At 42.4% G+C, this 20985-nt stretch overlaps 1 protein-coding gene across 3 annotated transcripts in view; it reads left to right on the top strand.

The window, feature by feature from the left end:
* The window catches only part of LOC109874406 (colorectal mutant cancer protein), a 136628-nt gene that overhangs the window by 37034 nt on the left and 78609 nt on the right, over nucleotides 1-20985 (top strand). The window contains exon 1 of one of the 3 annotated variants that reach the window (XM_031809219.1): nucleotides 5141-5580. The exons of the other annotated variants lie outside the window; for them this stretch is intronic. Within the exon in view, the coding sequence (XP_031665079.1) occupies nucleotides 5443-5580 (138 nt within the window). The 5' untranslated portion in view covers nucleotides 5141-5442. Of the gene's footprint in view, nucleotides 1-5140; nucleotides 5581-20985 lie in introns of those variants that run through there. 3 annotated transcript variants of the gene reach the window in all.

Raw genomic sequence — 20985 nt, forward strand, 5'->3', positions numbered from 1 at the left:
CCCCCCAAATCTTGGTTGCTGTGGCCGTGGTCCCCGGCGTCGTCGCTGTCCTTCCATGCTCCTTGGCAACTCTCGGCAAGGAAGGGTCTCGTGTCCTCCCATGATTTCCTCCCATGATTTCCTCCAATGTCCAAAACACCTTCTCCTTCATGGCACGTTGCTTGGTACTTGCGTGTTAGGATATTCTGTCACGATCGTTATGAGAGACGGACCAAGGCGCAGCGTGAGTATAGGCCCACATATTTTACATCTCCATGAAACAAAAAAACCAATAAAGAAACAACGAAACGGGAAGTCATGATGTGCACACAGGCAACTAAACACAAACAACATCCCACAAAACACAGGTGGGGAAATGGCTACCTAAATATGATCCCCAATCAGAGGCAACGATAAACAGCTGCCTCTAATTGGGAATCACATTAGCACCAACATAGAAATAGACATACTAGAACACCCCCTAGTCACACCCTGACCTACTAGGGTGTGACAACCTGCACCTATCGACGACAAGTTGTTCTGCATGCACGGGCAAATCCAATGCTAGCATCAGTTATTCTACATTTGTTGTTAGCCCAGCTAGCATGGGCACTGACAGTTGTGAATCTGATGCAGCCGAAGATCTACTGCTCCCTTACCCGGGAAAACACCAAACAACAGTACTTTCTCACAACTTGATGAAACCTTCACTCCTGCGCAGACATTTAGAAACAAAACACGCCAATTTGAAAAATAAGCCACGGAAGCGAGAATTAAGACTTTTGAGTAGTAAGACAAGTATAAAAGCAACAGATACCATTAATAAGAAGGGCTAGAAGCATCTTATATGGTGAGCTACCGAGTGGCTAGGACAGGCAAGCCCCATACTATTGTGGAGGGCTTAAAAATTTCTTACGGATAGGCGGGACAGTTGCATCCCACTTGGGCAAAAAAACAGGGAAAATGCAGCGCGGCAAATAAAAAAAAAAAGATATAAAATCTAACTTTCATTAAATCACAAATGTAAGATACTCAATTTTAAGCTACACTCGTTGTGAATCCAGCCAACATGTCAGATTTTATAAATGCTTTTTGGCGAAAGCACAAGAAGCTATTATCTGATGATAGCACCAACAGTAAACAAAGGGGGAAGCATATTTCAACCCTGCAGGCGCTACACAAAACGCAGAAATTAAATATAAAACATGCGTTACCTTTGACAAGCTTCTTTTGTTGGCATAAACATCACAATTGGTCTTTTGTTCGACTAATTCCGCCCATATATATCCAAAATGTCAATTTATTTGGCGCGTTTGATTCTGAAAAAACAGCTCCAAAATGCGCAACTTCACTACAAAATATTTTAAAAGTTGGCTATAAACTTTGCCAAAATATTTCAAACTACTTTTATAATAGAACTTTAGGTATTTTTAAACATTAATAATCAATCAAATTGTAGACTGGTCTATCTGTGTTCAATACAGGAATGAAAACAAACCAGCGCTACTCCTCACGCCTTGCGCAACTCTCAACAGTGTTACCCAGTTCCTAGTTGGTCTACTTCTTCATTGCACAAAGGAATAACCTCAACCAAATTCCAAAGACTGGTGACGTCCAGTGGAAGCGGTTCCTAAGAAATATCGTTTTCCAACGAGAACTAACTGAACAGACAGACCTAAAAAAAAGAAAATCTGAACGGTTAGTCCTCTGGGTTTTGCCTGCTACATATAGTTATGTTATACTCACAGACATGATTCAAACAGTTTTAGAAACTCCAGTGTTTTCTATCCAAATCTATGAATAATATGCATATCTTATATTCTTGACATCAGTAGCAGGAAGTTAAAATTTGGCACACTATTTATCCAAAAGTGAAAATTCTGCCCCCTAGCCCCAAGAGGGTTTAATTCTTCCTGCTGCTGCAGATATGGCTGGGAAAAGCTGGTGGAAAAGGCCAAAAAAACTATACAGACAATACCCTTCATAAAACAACACTGTTTCACAGCGCATCAGTGACATGGCAGGAGATGTTTTGAAACAGTTACTGCTTCGCATACAAGCCAGTGAATTCTATGCATTACAGCTGGATGAGTCAGCAGATGTGGCTGGCCCGCCACAGCTCCTGGTATATGTCCGTTACGTTTATGGGGGGTCAATTAAGAAAGACATCCTCTTCTGGAAACCAGGACAACAGGAGAGGATATTTTTAAATTACTGGACATCTTTGTGACATCAAATGGACTTTGGTGGTCAAGATGTGTTGGTATCTGTACTGATGGCACAAAAGCTATGACAGGGAAACATAGTGGAGTGTTAACGCACGTGCAAGCAGTTGCTCCCGACGCCACTTGGGTACACTGCAGCACCCACTGAGAGGCTCTTGCTGCCAAGGGAATGCCTGACAGCTTGAAAGATGTTTTGGACACTACAGTGAAAATGGTTAACTTGGTTAAAGCAAGGCCCCTGAACCCTCATGTATTTTCTGCACTATGCAATGATATGGGCAGCTACCATGTAACGCTTTTACAACATACAGAAGTGCGCTGGTTATCAAGGGGCGAAGTATTGACACGTTTTTTAAATTGAGAGACAAGCTTAAAGTTTTCTTTACTGACCATAATTTTCACCTGTCTGACCGCTTGCATTATGACGAGTTTCTCACACGACTGGCCTATCTGGGTGATGGTTGTCTATTTTCTTTCTGATCTCCTCAGACAAATCTCTCCTTTCTTTCTCTGGCCCATGTTCAGTGTGGTGCACACAATGATACCAAACAGCACAGTGACTACTTTACTCTGGTCCATGTTCAGTATGGTGCACACAATGATACCAAACAGCTCAGTGACTACTTTACTCTGGTCCATGTTCAGTGTGGTGACCACAATGATACCAACCAGCTCAGTGACTACTTTCCTCTGGTCCATGGTCAGTGTGGTGCACACAATGATACCAAACAGCTCAGTGACTACTTTACTCTGGTCCATGTTCAGTGTGGTGCACACAATGATACCAAACAGCTCAGTGACTACTTTACTCTGGCCCATGTTCAGTGTGGTGCACACAATGATACCATACAGCACAGTGACTACTTTACTCTGGTCCATGTTCAGTATGGTGCACACAATGATACCAAACAGTTTGTTTAGTTTGAAATATCACTATAATCCAATTGATTTATTATATTGTGTGTCCAGGCCATTTTAGAATATCTTTGTAGAATAAGCAATAATGAATCTCTTTTAACAGCTTTTTTGCTTTATTCTATGACATACCAAAGGCATGCAAGTATACACAATAAAATATATTTTCATTTCAGCACTTTTCAGAAGGAATGAAGCATTATTTCAATGAGCTGTCAGGGTACCAACAAATTTGAGCACGTCTGTATGTAAGATAGCTAAATAAAGAGCAAATTGATTGATTATTATTTGTGCCCTGGTCCTATAAGAGCTTTTTGTCACTTCCCACGAGCCGGATTGTGACAAACTCACACTCATTCTTATGTTTAATACATGTATAGTGTGTGTGTGGCAGGCTTACAATGTTGGCAAAAAACGACATTTGAGAGTGCGCTGACCCTGGTGCTAGAGGGAGTACGCAGCTGGAGGTTGAATGTTTGAAGGGGTACGGGACTATAAAACATTTGGGAACCACTGTCTTAGAGTGATGGACTGCGACATCCCTGTGGCCTCCTCAATAAATGAGTCCACTGAGACAGGCGCGAATCAGATAGGTGTCTTCTGCAACATAAAGAAATGAAAGCAGTCTTGGTCGACCAAGCTGAGAGCTGTTGATTAGAGCAGGAGTTTTCAAAGTTTTCTCGCCCAGGAAAACCAGCAACTCAGGGACCCCCATCATACTGTATGTTAGCAAAAAATGTTTGTCTTATCATGTGAAATGATACTGGCAAGTAGAAGTTATTAAAATGTTTGAATGAATAGACTTGGTAGACAGTTTTGTTATTTTGACCTTTACTATGGCTGACCTTGTAAAACAACATATTTCACTGCACCTATCCGGTGTATGTGACAATAACACATCTATATCTATGTCCTCCACCTGTCTATGGTTTGAAGGCTGTCATTTTGGAACAGTCAGTCAAGATGTCCATTGTCTTGTTTTTTTCATTAGTGTGATTGTGTTTCACTGTATCATGTTTAAATACAGGTATATTCAGGTATGACTATAAGCACAGAACACTTAAAGTACCTCTGTGTTTTCCCCTAGAGAGTTAAATGTGTTCAGGCAACAAGGCTACCATTCATATTGGCCTCTACCTTAATTGGCCTTTAGCAGAATGAGGATTTCTCATACATTATGCCATTACAAATCTACTGCTAGACTAGGCTTTATGTAAAGGTAGGTGAAAGGGGATGTGTAAATGTCTCCTTGTGCTATTTGCTGTTTTCTCATGAGAGGAATGAGCACTGTAGTACTTTGTTTGTATACTTTGCACTGAGAGAGGTTTTTCTGGGGGAAACAGAGTATTATTATTAGTTGGGGACCCTGAGTGGCGCAGGGGTGTAAGACACTGCATCTCAGTGCTAGAGGCGTCACTACAGACCCTGGTTTGATTCCAGGCTGTATCAGAACTGGCCGTGATTGGCAGTGCCATAGGGTGGCGCACAATTGGCCCAGCGTCGTCCGGATTAGGGTTTGGCCGGGGTAGGCCATCATTGTAAATACGAATTTGTTCTTAACTGACTTGCCTAGGTAAATAAAGGTTAAATTAAAATAAATTACCTTGAGGTAATTTCGTTTTTTTGTGGGAGGAATAAGTGATTCAGAGCTTTATGTACTTTACTTCAAAGTACTTGTTTTCAAGGTGGAGGCTTCACTGCTAATTCCTGGAATCTGTGGTCTCAGGAAGAGAGGTCTTTGTCCAGACTGTGTGTCTGCTGTGTCCAGTAGGAGTTCCAGGTCATGGCCACTCACTCCTGACCTTTCACCCTGGACACAGCCTGTCCTGTCCACTTCACTAATGTCTCTCTACCCCTTTATATATATATACACACACACACACCAGCTCTGATTCCGCATTCCTGTCTCCACGCTGTGTTTCAGTTTGTTGCCCTTCCCCGCTCTGTGGAGGGAAAGGGAGGGGGTTAGAAGTCTAGTAGTGCCCAGGGACTGTTCTCAGTGCTCAGTCCAATAGAAGGCAGCTGCACTGACTAACAGCGAAGGCCCCAACGCTGCGACTAACACCCCCCACTAGGACAGGAAGGAAAGGGCGACACTAACAACAAAAGGTAAAAAAACACACAGAGAGCAGATCAGCCCTTTGTTTCAGGGGGAACTTACACAGTAAAGCCTCCACAATGGACAGAACACCACCGGGAGAGAGCTTATATTGTAGTTTTAGGAGGGTGAACCCTGAGGCTGTTGTTTTCCAGTAGTAGTGTAGTTCTGTTGGTGGAAACATAATGGCATGCTGGGCGACCGTGTGCTACCTCTGAGCAGGAGATGAAGACAAGCTACAGCCTGGAGGAGAAACACACACAGCGCCTTGGTCAGGGGAAGAGGGGGAGCACCGATAAGGAGAAAAGAGGAGCAAAGACAGGAGAAGAACAAAGAGGGACTTTGACAAGAGGAGAGGATGAGGTGAGACTTACAGTAGGAAGTAAGAGACAGAGGAGCAGAGCGTGTAAAGGAGGGAAGGCGGGTAAAGAGTAGTTTCAAGAAGAGGAGTTGGAGCAGCGACGCAAATGAGAAGACTGAGGGGAGGCCCTCTTTGGGGAAGAGAAACAAACGAGAGGATTTGGTAGGAGAGGCCAGAAGAGGGTGAGAGAGAGGAGGGTCACATGAGGCTCCTCCATAGCTGTCTGTTTGTTTATGAAAGGTGAGTTTGTTCATGCCTGTCAGCCAACCATGTGGGTATTCACAGCTGAGGAGCCTGCAGATGTATGCAGGGAGGGGGCACAGAGGCTCAGAGGGGTGACAGTGGGTGGAGGTGAAGCAGTAGTAGTCTCTGACAAGCGGTGGTGCGTTAGGTTGACTACTTCCCTTAAAGAGATGCGGTAGACAGACCTACTTCGTTTTCTTGACCAGTCTACCTAGTTTTAATTTATTCAGCCCATCAGTTGTTTTATTTTCGTACTTTGTCAAACAAATGTTTTTCTTTCACGTTTTTAATGGGGGAATTTGTTTTTGTTAATGTCTGTCGTCTAATAACTGCTGCAGTGATCTTTCTATTTTACGGCACCGTTAAGCTACACAAGCTGGATTTGTTTCGTATTATACAAGCTAAATGAGGAGGGCTTTGTGTGAATGGTAATGAAGATGATTATTTCCTATCTCTATCTCTTTGTCCCTAGGACATGGCCTGTTATTGGTTGTGCATCAGATTTATCCTGTAGGATGTCACAGATTCCTTCCTTATCCCCCTTATCAGAGGTTGTCTTTCATAAACGCTTTTACAAGTATTGTACTTTTATCTGTGTTTTCTCTTTCTGTAAAACAATCATGTTATAATTCATTAATTCAACTGTCAAAAAGGCTTTTGAATTATACAGAGTATAGATAAATCAGACCGCAAACCATTTTCGGGAAATACCAAACATATTGTCATTATTGTGTATTTTAATATCTAAATATACACTGAGTGTACAAAACATTTGGGGCACTTTTTAATATGTAGTTGCACCCTCTTACCCTCAGAAAAGCCTAAATTTATCTGGGTGTGGACTCTACAAGGTGTCGAAAGCGTTCCACAGGGATGTGGGCCCATGTTGACTCCAATTTTTTTTTTTTTTTTTTTTTTTTAAATTACACCTTTATTTAACCAGGTAGGCAAGTTGAGAACAAGTTCTCATTTACAATTGCGAACTGAACTGGCCAAGATAAAGCAAAGCACTTTGACACATACAACAACACAGAGTTACACATGGAGTAAAACAAACATACAGTCAATAATACAGTAGAAAAACAAGTATATATACAATGTGAGCAAATGAGGGGAGATAAGGGAGAGAAACGCAAAAAGAAAAAGGCCATGGTGTCGAAGTAAATACAATATAGCAAGTAAAACACTGGAATGGTAGATTTGCAGTGGAAGAATGTGCAAGGTAGAGATAGAAATAATGGGGTGCAAAGGAGAAAAATAACTAAATACAGTAGGGGGAGAGGTAGTTGTTTGGGCTAAATTATAGATGGGTTATGTACAGGTGCAGTAATCTGTGAGCTGCTCTGACAGCTGGTGCTGAAAGCTAGTGAGGGAGATAAGTGTCTCCAGTTTCAGAGATTTTTGTAGTTCACTCCAGTAATTGGCAGCAGAGAACTGGAAGGAGAGGCGGCCAAAGGAATAATTGGTTTTGGGGGTGACCAGAGAGATATACCTGCTGGAGCGCATGCTACAGGTGGGTACTGCTATGGTGACCAGCGAGATGAGATAAGGGGGGACTTTACCTAGCAGGGTCTTGTAGATGACCTGGAGCCAGTGGGTTTGGCGATGAGTATGAAGCGAGGGCCAGCCAACGAGAGCGTACTGGTCGCAGTGGTGGGTAGTATATGGGGCTTTGGTGACAAAACGGATGGCACTGTGATAGACTGCATCCAATTTATTGAGTAGGGTATTGGAGGCTATTTTGTAAATGACATCGCCGAAGTCGAGGATCGGTAGGATGGTCAGTTTTTACAAGGATATGTTTGGCAGCATGAGTGAAGGATGCTCTGTTGCGAAATAGGAAGCCAGATTTAACTTTGGATTGGAGATGTTTGATGTGAGTCTGGAAGGAGAGTTTACTGTCTAACCAGACACCTAGGTATTTTTAGTTGTACACATATTCTAAGTCAGAACCGTCCGAGCAATTGGAGGCCACGGAAGGAGAGTTGTATGGCATTGAAGCTCATCTGGAGGTTAGTTAACACAGTGTCCAAAGAAGGGCCAGAAGTATACAGAATGGTGTCGTCTGCGTAGAGGTGGATCAGAGACTCACCAGCAGCAAGAGCGACATCATTGATGTATACAGAGAAGAGAGTCGGTCCAAGAATTGAACCTTGTGGCACCCCAATAGAGACTGCCAGAGGCCCGGACAACAGGCCCTCCGATTTGACACACTGAACTCTATCAGAGAAGTAGTTGGTGAACTAGGCGAGGCAATCATTTGAGAAACCAAGGCTATCGAGTCTGCCGATGAGGATGTGGTGATTGACAGAGTCGAAAGCCTTGGCCAGGTCAATAAATACTGCTAAATACTGCTACACAGTATTGTTTCTTATCGATGGCGGTTAAGATATCGTTTAGGACCTTGAGCGTTGCTGAGGCGTTGCTGAGGTGCACCCATGACCAGCTCTGAAACCAGATTGCATAGCTGAGAAGGTATGGTGGGATTCTAAATGGTCTGTAATCTGTTTGTTGACTTGGCTTTCGAAGACCGTAGAAAGGCAGGGTAGGATAGATATAGGTCTGTAGCAGTTTGGGTCAAGAGTATCCCCCCCTTTTGAAGAGGGGGATGACCGCAGCTGCTTTTCAATCTTTGGGAAACTCAGATGACACGAGAGGTTAAACAGGCTAGTAATAGGGGTTGCAACAATATCGGCAGATAATTTTAGAAAGAAAGGGTCCAGATTGTCTAGCCCGGCTGTTTTGTAGGGGTCCAGATTTTGCAGCTCTTTCAGAACATCAGCTGACTGGATTTGGGAGAAGGAGAAATGGGGAAGGCTTGGGCAAGTGGCTGTGGGGAGTGCAGTGCTGTTGACCGGGGTAAGGGTAGCCAGGTGGAAAGCATGGCCAGCCGTAGAAAAATGCTCATTGAAATGATCAATTATAGTGGATTTATTGGTGGTGACAGTGTTTCCTAGCCTCAGTGCAGTGGGCAGCTGGGAGGAGGTGTTTTTATTCTCCATGTACTTTGCAGTGTCCCAGAACTTTTTCGAGTTTGTGTTGCAGGAAGCACATTTCTGTTTGAAAAAGCTAGCCTTGGCTTTTCTAACTGTCTGTGTATATTGGTTTCTAGCTTCCCTGAAAAGTTGAATATCACGGGGGCTGTTCGATGCTAATGCAGAACGCCATAGGATGCTTCCCACAGTTGTGTCAAGTTGGTTGGATGTCTTTTGCGTGGTGGACCATTCTTGATACACATGGGAAACTGCTGAGAGTGAAAAACCCAACAGCGCTGCAGCTCTGACACTCTCAAACCAGTGCGCCTGGCACCTATTACCATACCCGTTCAAAGGCACTTAAGTCTTGCCCATTCACCCTCTGAATGGCATACAAAAACAATTACTGTCTCTGTTGTCTCAAGGCTTAAAAATGGTGTCCTCCCCTTCATATAGACTGATTCAAAGTGGATATAACAAGTGACCTCAATAAGGGATCATAGCTTTCACCTGGTTTCACCTGGTCAGTCTGTCATGGAAAGAGCATGTTTTGTACACTCCGTGTACATGTAACTGCCAAAATAAAGAATACAAAGTATATTGAAAGCAGGTGCTTCCACACAGGTGTGGATCCTGAGTTATTTAAGCAATTAACATCCCATCATGCTTCAGGTTATGTATAAAAATGCCCAGTTGCCCATTATTTTGGCTACCATGGCTAGAAGAAGAGATCTCAGTGACTTTTGAAAGGGGGGTCTCAACGGAGCATAGGGGCTCTAATTCACCAGACATCCCACCTACACATCCCACCTACACGGAACAAAAATATAAATGCAACATGTAAAGTGTTGGTCCCATGTTTCATGAGCTAAAATAAAGATCCCAGAAATGTTCGATAATCACAATATTTCTCTCAAATGTTGTGCACACATTTGTTTACATCCCTGTTAGTGAGCATTTCTCCTTTGCCAAGATAATCAATCCACCTGACAGGTGTGGCATATGACGAAGCTGATTAAACAGCATGATCATTACACAGGTGCACCTTGTGCTGGGGGACAAAGGCCACAATGTGCCGTTTTGTCACACAACACAATGCCAGGGTGTGTTTTGAGGGTGTGTGTAATTGGCATGCTGACTGCAGGAATGTCCACCAGAACTGTTTCCAGATCATTTAATGTTAATTTCTCTACCATAAGCCACCTCCAAAGTGGCAATTTGAATGCAAAGCTACCGTAACAAGATCCTGAGGTCCATTGTCGTGCCATTCATCAGCCGCCATCACCTTGTATTTCAACATGATAATGCATGGCCCCATGTCGGAAGTATCTGTACACAATTCCTGGAAGCTAAAAATGTCCTAGCTCTTCCATGGCCTGCATACTCACGAGACATGTCACCCCTTGAGCATGTTTGGAATGCTCTGGATTGACGTGTATGACCACGCGTTTCAGATCCCGCCAATATCCAGAAACTTTGCACAGCCATTGAAGAGTGAGACAACATTCCACAGGCCACAATCAACAGCCCTATCAACTCTCACACCAGATACTGGTTTTCTGATCCATGCCCCTACTTTTTAAAAAGATGTCTGTGACTAACTGCATATCTGTATTCACAGTCATATGAAATCCATAGATTAGGGCCTATTGAATTTGTTTCATTAACTGATTTCCTTATGTGAACTATAACTCAGTAAAATCTTTGAAATTGTTACATGTTGCATTTTATAATTTTGTTCAGTATACTTATGGGAGATTCTGGAGCGGCGCCTGAGAGCGTTTTCCACCACCATCAACAGAACATCAAATTATGGAATTTCTTGAGTGAGACTGGTGTTGCATCCCTCCAATAAGAGTTTCAGGCACATTGAAGCTGTCCTGGTGGCCCTACGCCCTATTAAGACACTTTATGTTGGTGTTTTCTTGATTTTGTTTGTTACCTGCAAATGCTACACAAAATATACAAAGGTATGTGGACACCCCTTCAAATTAGTGTATTTGGCTATTTCAGTCACACCTGTTGCTGACCGGTGTATAAAATTGAGCACAGAGCCATGCAATCGCCATAGACAAACATTGGCAGTAAAATGGCCTTACTGAAGAGCTCAGTGACGTTCAATGTGGCACCGTCATAGGATGCCATCTTTCCAACAAGTCAGTTCGTCAAATTTCTTCCCTGCTAAAGCTGAAGCTGCCCTGGTCAACTGTAAGGGCTGTTATTGTGAAGTGGAAATGTCTGTGAGAAACAACGGCTCAGCCGCGAAGTGGTAGGCCACACAAGCTCACAGAAAGGGACCACCGAGTGCTGCAGCGCGTAGTGTGTAAACTCGTCTGTCCTCGTTTGCAACACTCACTAACAAGTTCCAAACTGCCTCTGGAAGCAACGTCACCACAATAACTGCTCATTGGGACCTTCATGAAATGGGTTTCCATGGCTGAGTAGCCATGGAAACTGGGTTTGGCGGATCCTAGGAGAATACCACCTGCCCTAATGGATAGTGCCACCTGTAAAGTGTGGTGGAGGAGGAATAATGATCTGGGGCTGATTTTCATGGTTCGGGCTAGGCCCCTTAGTTCCAGTGAAGAGAAATCGTAATGCTACAATGACATTGTAGATGTTAGTTAAATGTAATAATGAATAAATTGGCTACATTTATTTAAATGGACAATTCTGTGAAAAGTCTTCTGAAAGTTTTAAATTGATATAATACCTGTTAGCAAATGTGTCAGCTAGAGATGATGTGCAGGAGCTTCCAGGGATTTATCATTTTGCATGATATCTAGTGTGATGCTAATTAGCATATTTGAATTTGAGAGTAAATAGAGACGGATATATTGATAAAAGTCACCTTGTCCTAGAGAGATTTACATGGTTATCAAAACGTCATGCCAGGGTAAGCCTACACGAAACACAGCCCAAGTGTAAAATCCCCTATGGGAAAAATGAATTTCCGCTGGGTTTTATGGCTATATGAGCCACGGTGTGGCTCTATTTGAGTAGCCATGTTTCCCATTAGCATTTTCATGGGCTGGTGGGTATGTATTAGAGATCGACCGATTAATCGGAATGGCTGATTTTCATAACAATCGGAAATCTGTAATTTTGGAGGCCAATTTTGCCTTCTTTTTTATTTTTATTTTTATATATATATATATATATATATTTTTACACCTTTTATTTAATCTTTATTTAACTAGGCAAGTCAGTTAAGAACACATTCTTATTTTCAATGACGGCCTAGGAACGGTGGGTTATCTGCCTTGTTCAGGGAACGACAGATTTTTATCTTGTCAGCTCAGGGATTCAATCTTGCAACCTTACGGTTAACTAGTCCAACGCCGGCCTCCCGGGTGGCACAGTGGTTAAGGGCAGCTGTGCCATCAGAGACTCTGGGTTCGCGCCCAGGCTCTGTCGTAACCGGCCGTGACCGGGAGGTCCATGGGGCGACGCACAATTGGCCTAGTGTCGTCCTGGTTAGGGAGGGCTTGGCCGGTAGGGATGTCCTTGTCTCATCGCGCACCAGCGACCTCAGTGGTGGGCTGGGCGCAGTGCGCGCTAACCAAGGTTGCCAGGTGCACGGTGTTTCCTCCGACACATTGGTGCGGCTGGCTTCCGGGTTGGATGCGCGCTGTGTTAAGAAGCAGTGCGGCTTGGTTGGGTTGTGTATCGGAGGACGCATGACTTTCAACCTTCGTCTCTCCCGAGCCCGTACGGGAGTTGTAGCGATGAGACAAGATAGTAGCTACTAAAACAATTTGATACCACGCAATTGGGGAGAAAAACGGGTAAAATTCAACAACAAAAAATATTAAAAAAAATAAAACTAGTCCAACGCTCTTAACCACCTGCCTCACGAGGAGCCCGCCTGTTACGCGAATGCAGTAAGAAGCCAAGTTAAGTTGCTAGCTAGCATTGAACTTAATCAATCATAATCACTAGTTATAACTACACATGGTTGATGATATTACTAGTTTATCTAGCGTGTCCTGCGTTGCATATAATCGTTGCAGTGCGCATTCGCAAAAAAGGACTGTCGTTGCTCCAACATGTACCTAACCATAAACACCAATACCTTTCTTAAAATCAATACACAAAAGGAAATATTTTTAAACCTGTCACGCCTTGGTCTTAGTGTTTTGTGTTTTCGTTATATATTTGGTCAGGCCAGGGTGTGACAGGGGTTTACGTGTTGTATTTCGTATTGGGGTTTGTTGTATTTGGGATCGCGGCTGATTAGGGGTGTTGTATAGGCTTGGCTGCCTGAGGCGGTTCTCAATCAGCTGTCAGGTGATTCTCGTTGCCTCTGATTGGGAACCGTATTTAGGTAGCCTGAGTTTCGCTTTGTCTTTTGGTGGGTGATTGTTCCTGTCTCTGTGTAGTGTTCACCAGATAGGCTGTATTAGGTTTCACGTTCCGTTTGTTGTTTTTTTGTATTTATCGTTATTTCATGTACCGTCACTTTTTTTTCATTAAAAACATGAGTAACCACCACGCTGCATTTCAGTCCGACTCTCTTTCTACAAACGAAGAACGCCGTTACAATACCTGCATATTTAGCTAAAAGAAATCCAGGTTAGCAGGCAATATTAACCAGGTGAAATTGTGTCACTTCTCTTGCGTTCGTTGCACACAGAGTCAGGGTATATGCAACAGTTTGGGCCGCCTGGCTCATTGCGAATTAATTTGCAATTAATTATGACATAACATTGAAGGTTGTGCAATGTAACAGGAATATTTAGATTGATGGATGCCACCCATTAGATAAAATACGGAACGGTTCCGTATTTCACTGAAAGAATAAACGTCTTGTTTTTGAGATGATATCGACCATATTAATGGCCTAAGGCTCGCTTTTCTGTGTGTTATTATGGTATAATTAAGTCTATGATTTGATAGAGCAGTCTGACTGAGCGATGGTAGGCACCAGCAGGCTCATAAGCATTCATTCAAACAGCACTTTCGTGCATTTTGCCAGCAGCTCTGCTGTTTATGACTTCAAGCCTATCAACTCCCGAGATTAGGCTGGTGTAACAATGTGTTGTGAAATGGCTAGCTAGTTAGCGGGGTGCACGCTAATAGCGTTTCAAACATCACTTGCTCTGAGACTTGGAGTAGTTGTTCCCCTTGCTCTGCATGGGTAACGCTGCTTCGAGGGTGGCTGTTGTCGTTGTGTTCCTGGTTCGAGCCCAGGTAGGAGCGAGGAGGGGTACGGAAGCTATACTGTTACACTGGCAATACTAAAGTACCTATAAGAACATACAATAGTCAAAGGTATATGAAATACAAATGGTATAGAGAGAAATAGTCCTATAATTCCTATAATAACTACAACCTAAAACGTCTTACCTGGGAATATTGAAGACTCATGTTAAAAGGAACCACCAGCTTTCATATGTTCTCATTGTCTGAGCAAGGAACTTAAACGTTAGCTTTCTTACATGGCACATATTGCACTTTAACTTTCTTCTCCAACACTTTGTTTTTGCATTATTTAAACCAAATTGAACATGTTTCATTATTTATGTGAGGCTAAATTTTATTGATGTATTATATTTATTGATATTAAGTTAAAATAAGTGTTCATTCAGTATTGTTGTAATTGTCATTATTACAAATACATTTTAAAAATCGGCCGATTAATCGGCATTGGCTTTTTTTTGTCCTCCAATAATCGTTATCGGTATCGGCGTTGAAAAATCATAATCGGTCGACCTCTAGTCTGTATCAGCATGGAGTTAGCTTTCCCTGGGCTCAAGGTTACACTTTCGAATCTCATTTAGGGACTCTCTATGACCATTCCAGGTGTTTATGCCATCCCACTCCCAACACGGCAAATGTAGCCTAGCTGTCATGGTAAGCAACAATTTATTGAAAATTAGTTTTGGCAGGTTCGTATACAAAGTATTCCTAGGGATACAGTACAATGTCCTTGTGAGAGACCTGTGTGCCTAGATGGGGTGGGGGCATTGGGGAGAAATTCCAATGCTTTTAAGGTAATTATAATCCCTGAGAAATGACAAGTGACATATGGGTGGAATGCCGAAAGGAGGGAAGACCACTTCCCATGTGGCATCCAGACATTTCCTCAATGTAAATAGGATGTGTGTGAATATAGGCTGTCAGAATGTCACACAGACGCATACCACTAGGAGAGCCTTTAAAACACCGCCTAGCCTAACATGCTAACCTGTTGGCACTTTCATAATGAGAAATACCTCAGCAAAGCCATTTGATCCCAAATCAGTTTTGTAGATTAGATTAGATTTAGATTTAGTCACATGCACAGGGTTGCAGATGTATGTTAACCTACTAGATGCCCCTCTGCATTGGAAGTTAAGTTAATTTGACTAAAGGCCCATGTCTGTGAAGGGAGTTGTCAGGAGGCCATATACTGGGGCAAATAACTAGAACAACAAAACAATTCTACCCTATGTATGCCACAGTAGGGTTGCAAAATTCCGGGAACTTTCAATAAATTCCCTGGTTTTCCAGAAATCCTGGTTGCAGGATACCGGATTTTCTGCTTATTCCTTCCTGTATCTGGGATATCGAGAGAACTTGGGAATTTATTAAAGTTCCTGGAATTTTGCAATCCTACACCACATTTTACCTAAACTGAGTATACCAAACATTACAGTGCCTTCAGAAGGTATTCAGACCCCTTGACTTTTTCCGCATTTCTTTTACAATACAGCCTTATTTTAAAATGGTTTAAACATGTTTTTTTATCCTTAGCAATCTACACACAATTCCCCATAATGACAAAGCAAAAACAGGTTTTTAGACATTTTTGTTTTTTATTTACATAAGTATTCAAACCCTTTGCTATGAGTCTTGAAATTGAGTGCAGGTGCATCCTGTTTCCATTGATCATCCTTAGGATGTTTCTACAACTTGATTGGAGTCCACCTGTGTTAAATTCCATTGATTGGACATGATTTGGAAAGGCGCACAAACCTGTCTATATAAAGGTCCCACAGTTGACAGTGCAAGTCAGAGCAAAAACCAAGCCATGAAGTCAAAGGAATTGTCTGTAGAGCTGCTGGGTTTTTCAAGCTCAACAGTTTCCAGTGTGTATCAAGAATGGTCCATCACCCAAAGGACATCCAGCCAACTTGACATGACTGTTGGAAGCATTGGAGTCAACATGGGCTAGCATCATTGTGGAATGCTTTCGACACGTTGTAGTCCATGCCACAATGAATTTAGACTGTTCTGAAGGCAAAAGCGCGTTCAACTCAGTATTGGGAAGGTGTTCCTATTGTTATGTACACTGTGTTCATTATGATATAAAATAATTCTACATGAAGCAATTTCTTGCCTCATTTCGTATAATGCGCTAGGTACTGTTGCATGAATTGTTCTATACCAATTCAATTGCGAGCACAAGTGGGGGGAATAAATGTCTCTTGAACTGCATGTTTGAAACCCCTGACCTAACTGTTAAGGCTCTGATTGTTAAGGGTAAAACTGACCCTATATCTGAGTTCAATCAGGAGAGCAATGAATCTCAACACAGAAAAGCTTCAGTGTTAGCATTTTGCCAGCAGCCGGCAAGGCCACGTTTTTCCACTTGCCCTGAAAAGATTGCTGCAGCTTTGGCAAAATAAAATGTAGAACACAAGGCCTGGCTCTAATGTATTAAATTAGCCTCAGCATCGAAGACTTCCCATGTGATCCATTTGTCTCTGTCTTCTGGCCATAACACAAATTAGACAAATGAATCACGTCGACTTCCTTCAGCATGTGGAGCACCAAACTATTTTTGGTGCAAGGCGGCGAGGTGAGAGATTGCTTCCAGCCTCTTTCAGAGCTTCTTTTTGTGGACCCTGACCGGGCAATTCATTGTTCCATTGGTTGACGTTTTTTTCTTCTGGCCTGAGGAAGGGTAGCTATTTGATAAATAAGCTGCATAGTTAGGCTGAATAATGCTTGTACCTGCTTCATTCTGCCTTAGTGATGGCTAATGTACAATGTTGCCCTAGTTAGTACACATTTCTACTCTTGGTAGTGTACACAGTACAAACATCCTACTCACTACCTAGTGTTTGACTTTTATAGCTTGGGTTTAGCCATAGGCTCTAGAGTACAAAACCCCCTGTACTGTAGGTCTTCTGATTTTTACAATGGTGGTAGAGGCATCAAGACCTTTTATCTTCAGTTAATAGCTCACAGACACAGATTGGGGACAACCTTCATAAGGTCAATGAGTATGTAGCTTTCAGATTACTCAATTTGACTCAAATGGTTGAGCATACATAACTGACCATGCGGATACCATTTTGATATACGGCACTGTCTTGCATATAATTGCTAGATATGAGTTTTCCATTATCCACTAATGATAATGTATCTCTACCTGGTAATGTATCTCTACCTTCTCTTTCTGGTAAGTAATATTAGAATGAAAGGTCATGCTTTAGGCTATTTTAAAGGAAGGTGTGTAAGGTTGACATGGACACACTGAGTGGTACTGATGGAGATGTTAGAGGATTGCCCTCCATCTGAAAAGGACACTTCTGGATTCCTGGGTGGCACCTGTAGAACCACCCTGCCCCCTACTCCCTCAACATAGATAATGGAAGTGCATCATGGGGCTCTATCATTTTACCCATGAGAACTTGCCCCTAGAAGCTGAAATGGCTAGGGGAGACAGAGAGAGATGTAGAGGCAAACTCTTCTCATACTTTGTTGATTTCAAAAAATCTTTTGACTCAATTTGGCATGAGGTCTGCTATACAAACTTATGGAAAGCGGTGTTGGGAGAAAACATACGATATTATAAAATCCATGTACACAAACAACAATTGGCAAAAAAACTTTTTTCCACGGTGCCATGGGGTGAGACAGCGATCCCCCTTGAGCCCCCACCCTCTTCAACATGCAGTGTATTCGGAATGTGTTCAGACTCCTTGACTTTTTCCACATTTTGTTACGCTACAATCTTATTCTGAAATTGATTAAATGTTTTTTTTTTTCCCCTCATCAATCTACACACAATACACCATAATGACAAAGCAAAAACTTTTTTTTTATGTTCGCAAATGTATTAAAAATCTAAGCAGAATTATCACATTTACATAAGTAGGGCTGTGGCGGTCACAAAATTTTGTCAGACGGTGTTTGTCAAGCAAATAACTGTCGGTCTCACGGTTATTGACCATTAATTAACAAACACATTTAGCATCTCCTGGCTTCCACACACAGCCTCAAGCCACTGATGCAGACCTTTGGAACATCTATATTTTAAAAAGTCTTATAAATCCATGTAATAAAGCTTACACCTTCACAATAAATCCATTATTTATTTTAGACAGGTCTAAAGAAGCATGATATGAAAAAAATGTAATCTATTTCAGAAGAACAGAATAGCATACTCAGAGTTGTTCTTATGTTAGGTCCTCATCTGGCTATGCCAAATTTCTGTGGGCTACACTAGCTCATTTAGCAGACAAGATTTGCTTAGAATTCCATGGCATTATTTTATAGTATGAAAAATACAATTGAACAAAGCTGAATAAAATATAAATATTTTCTCCAAACAATTTGAGGGAGTGCGCACATGCGGCTATTCTGTGTTGAGTGGTTAACAAAGAAGTAGGTACTTCTATATGCTTTACTTATAGTTATTATTAATGTAACTTTAGTCGTTCTACAAATGTTGGGCTATATGTTTAGGTTTTTAATACATTGTAAGGCTGTGTGATGCGACACTAATGATGATTTGAAAAAAGTTGTTTGAAATGCATGAGCCTTGCTTGTTTTTTTTGCGCAGGCTGTACACACTTCATTAGTCTCTCATTTACAATTTGACAAGCACTTGATAATGCTTCGAATTTCACGTTGGCCTTCTCTTTGTGGCCGTAATGCACCCTAAAAATCCCTGCCTTTTGCGGCCAGTGGCCAGTGTGCCCTTGGCCCGGAGTGCTGCGTTGTGCCTTTGGTCCGGAGTGCTGCGTTGTGCCCTTGGCCCGGAGTGCTGCGTTGTGCCCTTGGCCCGGAGTGCTGCGTTGTGCCCTTGGCCCGGATTGCTGCGTTGTGCCCTTGGCCCGGAGTGCTGCGTTGTGCCCTTTTTATGTACCTTTCACTCACATGCCTCTCTATCCCGTGGTCTTTCTCACAGTAAAGACAAACACATTAGGGACGCAACAGCATGCGGAGATCCATATTCCATAATTCGGAGATCCATATTGAAGTTATTGGAAGATCTGTCCACATTTACTTTGTCAGCCAGCAATATGAGTGGGCCTAACAAACAGCAAAAGCACTAGCCTATGTCAATCTACTATCCCCCATAGTACAAAAGTCAGCCTATTCTGTGCGAGAAATAAATCTTCCAAACATATTCTGGGACAGTTGTGGGATGCAATAAATCCCAAATTAATACAACCACGAGCATCAAAAAAACGTTTAACACATCGTGGAGGTTGCAACAGATCAGAACATTTAGCTTAAAATGTTGATTGAACTATTAGGCTATTTCTTCACATTATAAGCGCAGCAACGCGCACATGGTAGTAGGCTACAAGCGTGAATGTTCCATTAGCGGGTAAACACCATTATCAAAAGTGACCGCAAATGCGATTATGCATGTAATGCTTTTAATATAAGGGTACATTTTTATGGTGAAAATTGTCTTCCCCAAATTTGAAACTCACACGCTGCTTATGTATGTCAGTTAGCGGATTAATGTGCCTAATTTTAAGAAGTTATTTGGAGGCTTTAGTTGTGGTATAAACCTTCAAAACATATAGGCTACATGAGGTGTGCGACTATTATTAGAAAAAATTGCCCCAAAAAAAGAGGTATTGTTTCTTATGCTGGGCATCATTCACAAGTGATAGGCTAATATTCTCACCCATCAGACTATTCTTGTCTTTGCATATACTAAATAATATGTCTGAAATGTGTTTTTCTTGAGAATGGAACATTATCATGCACCTGTCTCGACGCAGGTGTAGCGGGAAAAAATACATGTCATCTATGCACTTAAATGGCTAAAGGAGGACACTTTTCCTGTGGTTCATTTTCATGCTAGCCAGGTAGGCTATACTCCTGTTGTAAAGATATACAATGTGGTTAATTTGAGGAAAGTTGAGAAATAAATATAGTAGGCTTAGCCCATAGAAAGCTGATGGGACCCTCCTCTTTTTAGTAGAGGCCATCACTCTGTTTTCTTGCGCAATTGCATAGCCTATAGAAATGTTGCGCAACATGAGCTCATGGGCTCTCATTAAGTTTTTGATTAGATTTTTGATTACATTTGCATTGATGTCACAGTGATTAGAGGGACAATAGACTGCTGAGTACCAGGCAGTTAGCAACTTTGGTAGGCTACTAATGACCATCAGCAGCATCAGAGCTTGGAGAAACCTAATTACCGTGACTAAACGGTCACGTGGAATTTGACTGCCTTCATGACTCATGACTGACAGTGTGGAGGTAATACGGTCACCGCAACAGCCCTACACAAGAATTCAGACCCTTTACTCAGTACTTTGTTGAAGCACCTTTGGCAGCGACTAAAGCTTGACACACCTTTATTTGGAGAGTTTCTCCTATTATTCTCTGCAGATCCTCTCGGGCTCTTTCAGGTTGTATGGGGAATGTCGGTGCACAGCTATTTTCGGGTCTCCCCAGAGATGTTTGATCAGGTTCAAGTCCCGGCTCTTGCGGGACACTCAAGGACATTCAGATACTTGTCTCGAAGCCACTCCTGCGTTGTCTTGGCTGTGTGCTTAGAGTCATTGTTCTGTTGGAAGGTGAACCTTCACCCCAGTCTCAGTGCTCTGGAACAGGTTTTCATCAAGGATCTCGCTGTACTTTGCTCCGTTTATCTTTCCTTTGATCCTGACTAGTCTCCCAGTTCCTGCAGCTGAACAACATCCCAACTGTATGACGCTGCCACCACCATGCATCACAGTAGGGATGGTCCCAGGTTTCCTCCAGACGTGACGATTGGCATTCAGTCCGAAGAGTTCAATCTTGATTTCATCAGACCAGAGAATCTTGTTTCTCATGGTCTGAGAGTCTTCAGGTGCTTTTTGGTCAACTCCAAGTGGGATGCCATGCCTTTTACTGAGGAGTGGCTTCCGTCTGACCCCTCAAGCCTGATTGGTGGGGTGCTGTAGAGGTTGTTCGTCTGGAAGGTTCTCCCATCTCCACATAGGAACTCTGGAGCTCTGT

The sequence above is a fragment of the Oncorhynchus kisutch genome, linkage group LG29, assembly GCF_002021735.2.
Source record: "Oncorhynchus kisutch isolate 150728-3 linkage group LG29, Okis_V2, whole genome shotgun sequence".
In the NCBI taxonomy this organism is placed as follows: domain Eukaryota; kingdom Metazoa; phylum Chordata; class Actinopteri; order Salmoniformes; family Salmonidae; genus Oncorhynchus; species Oncorhynchus kisutch.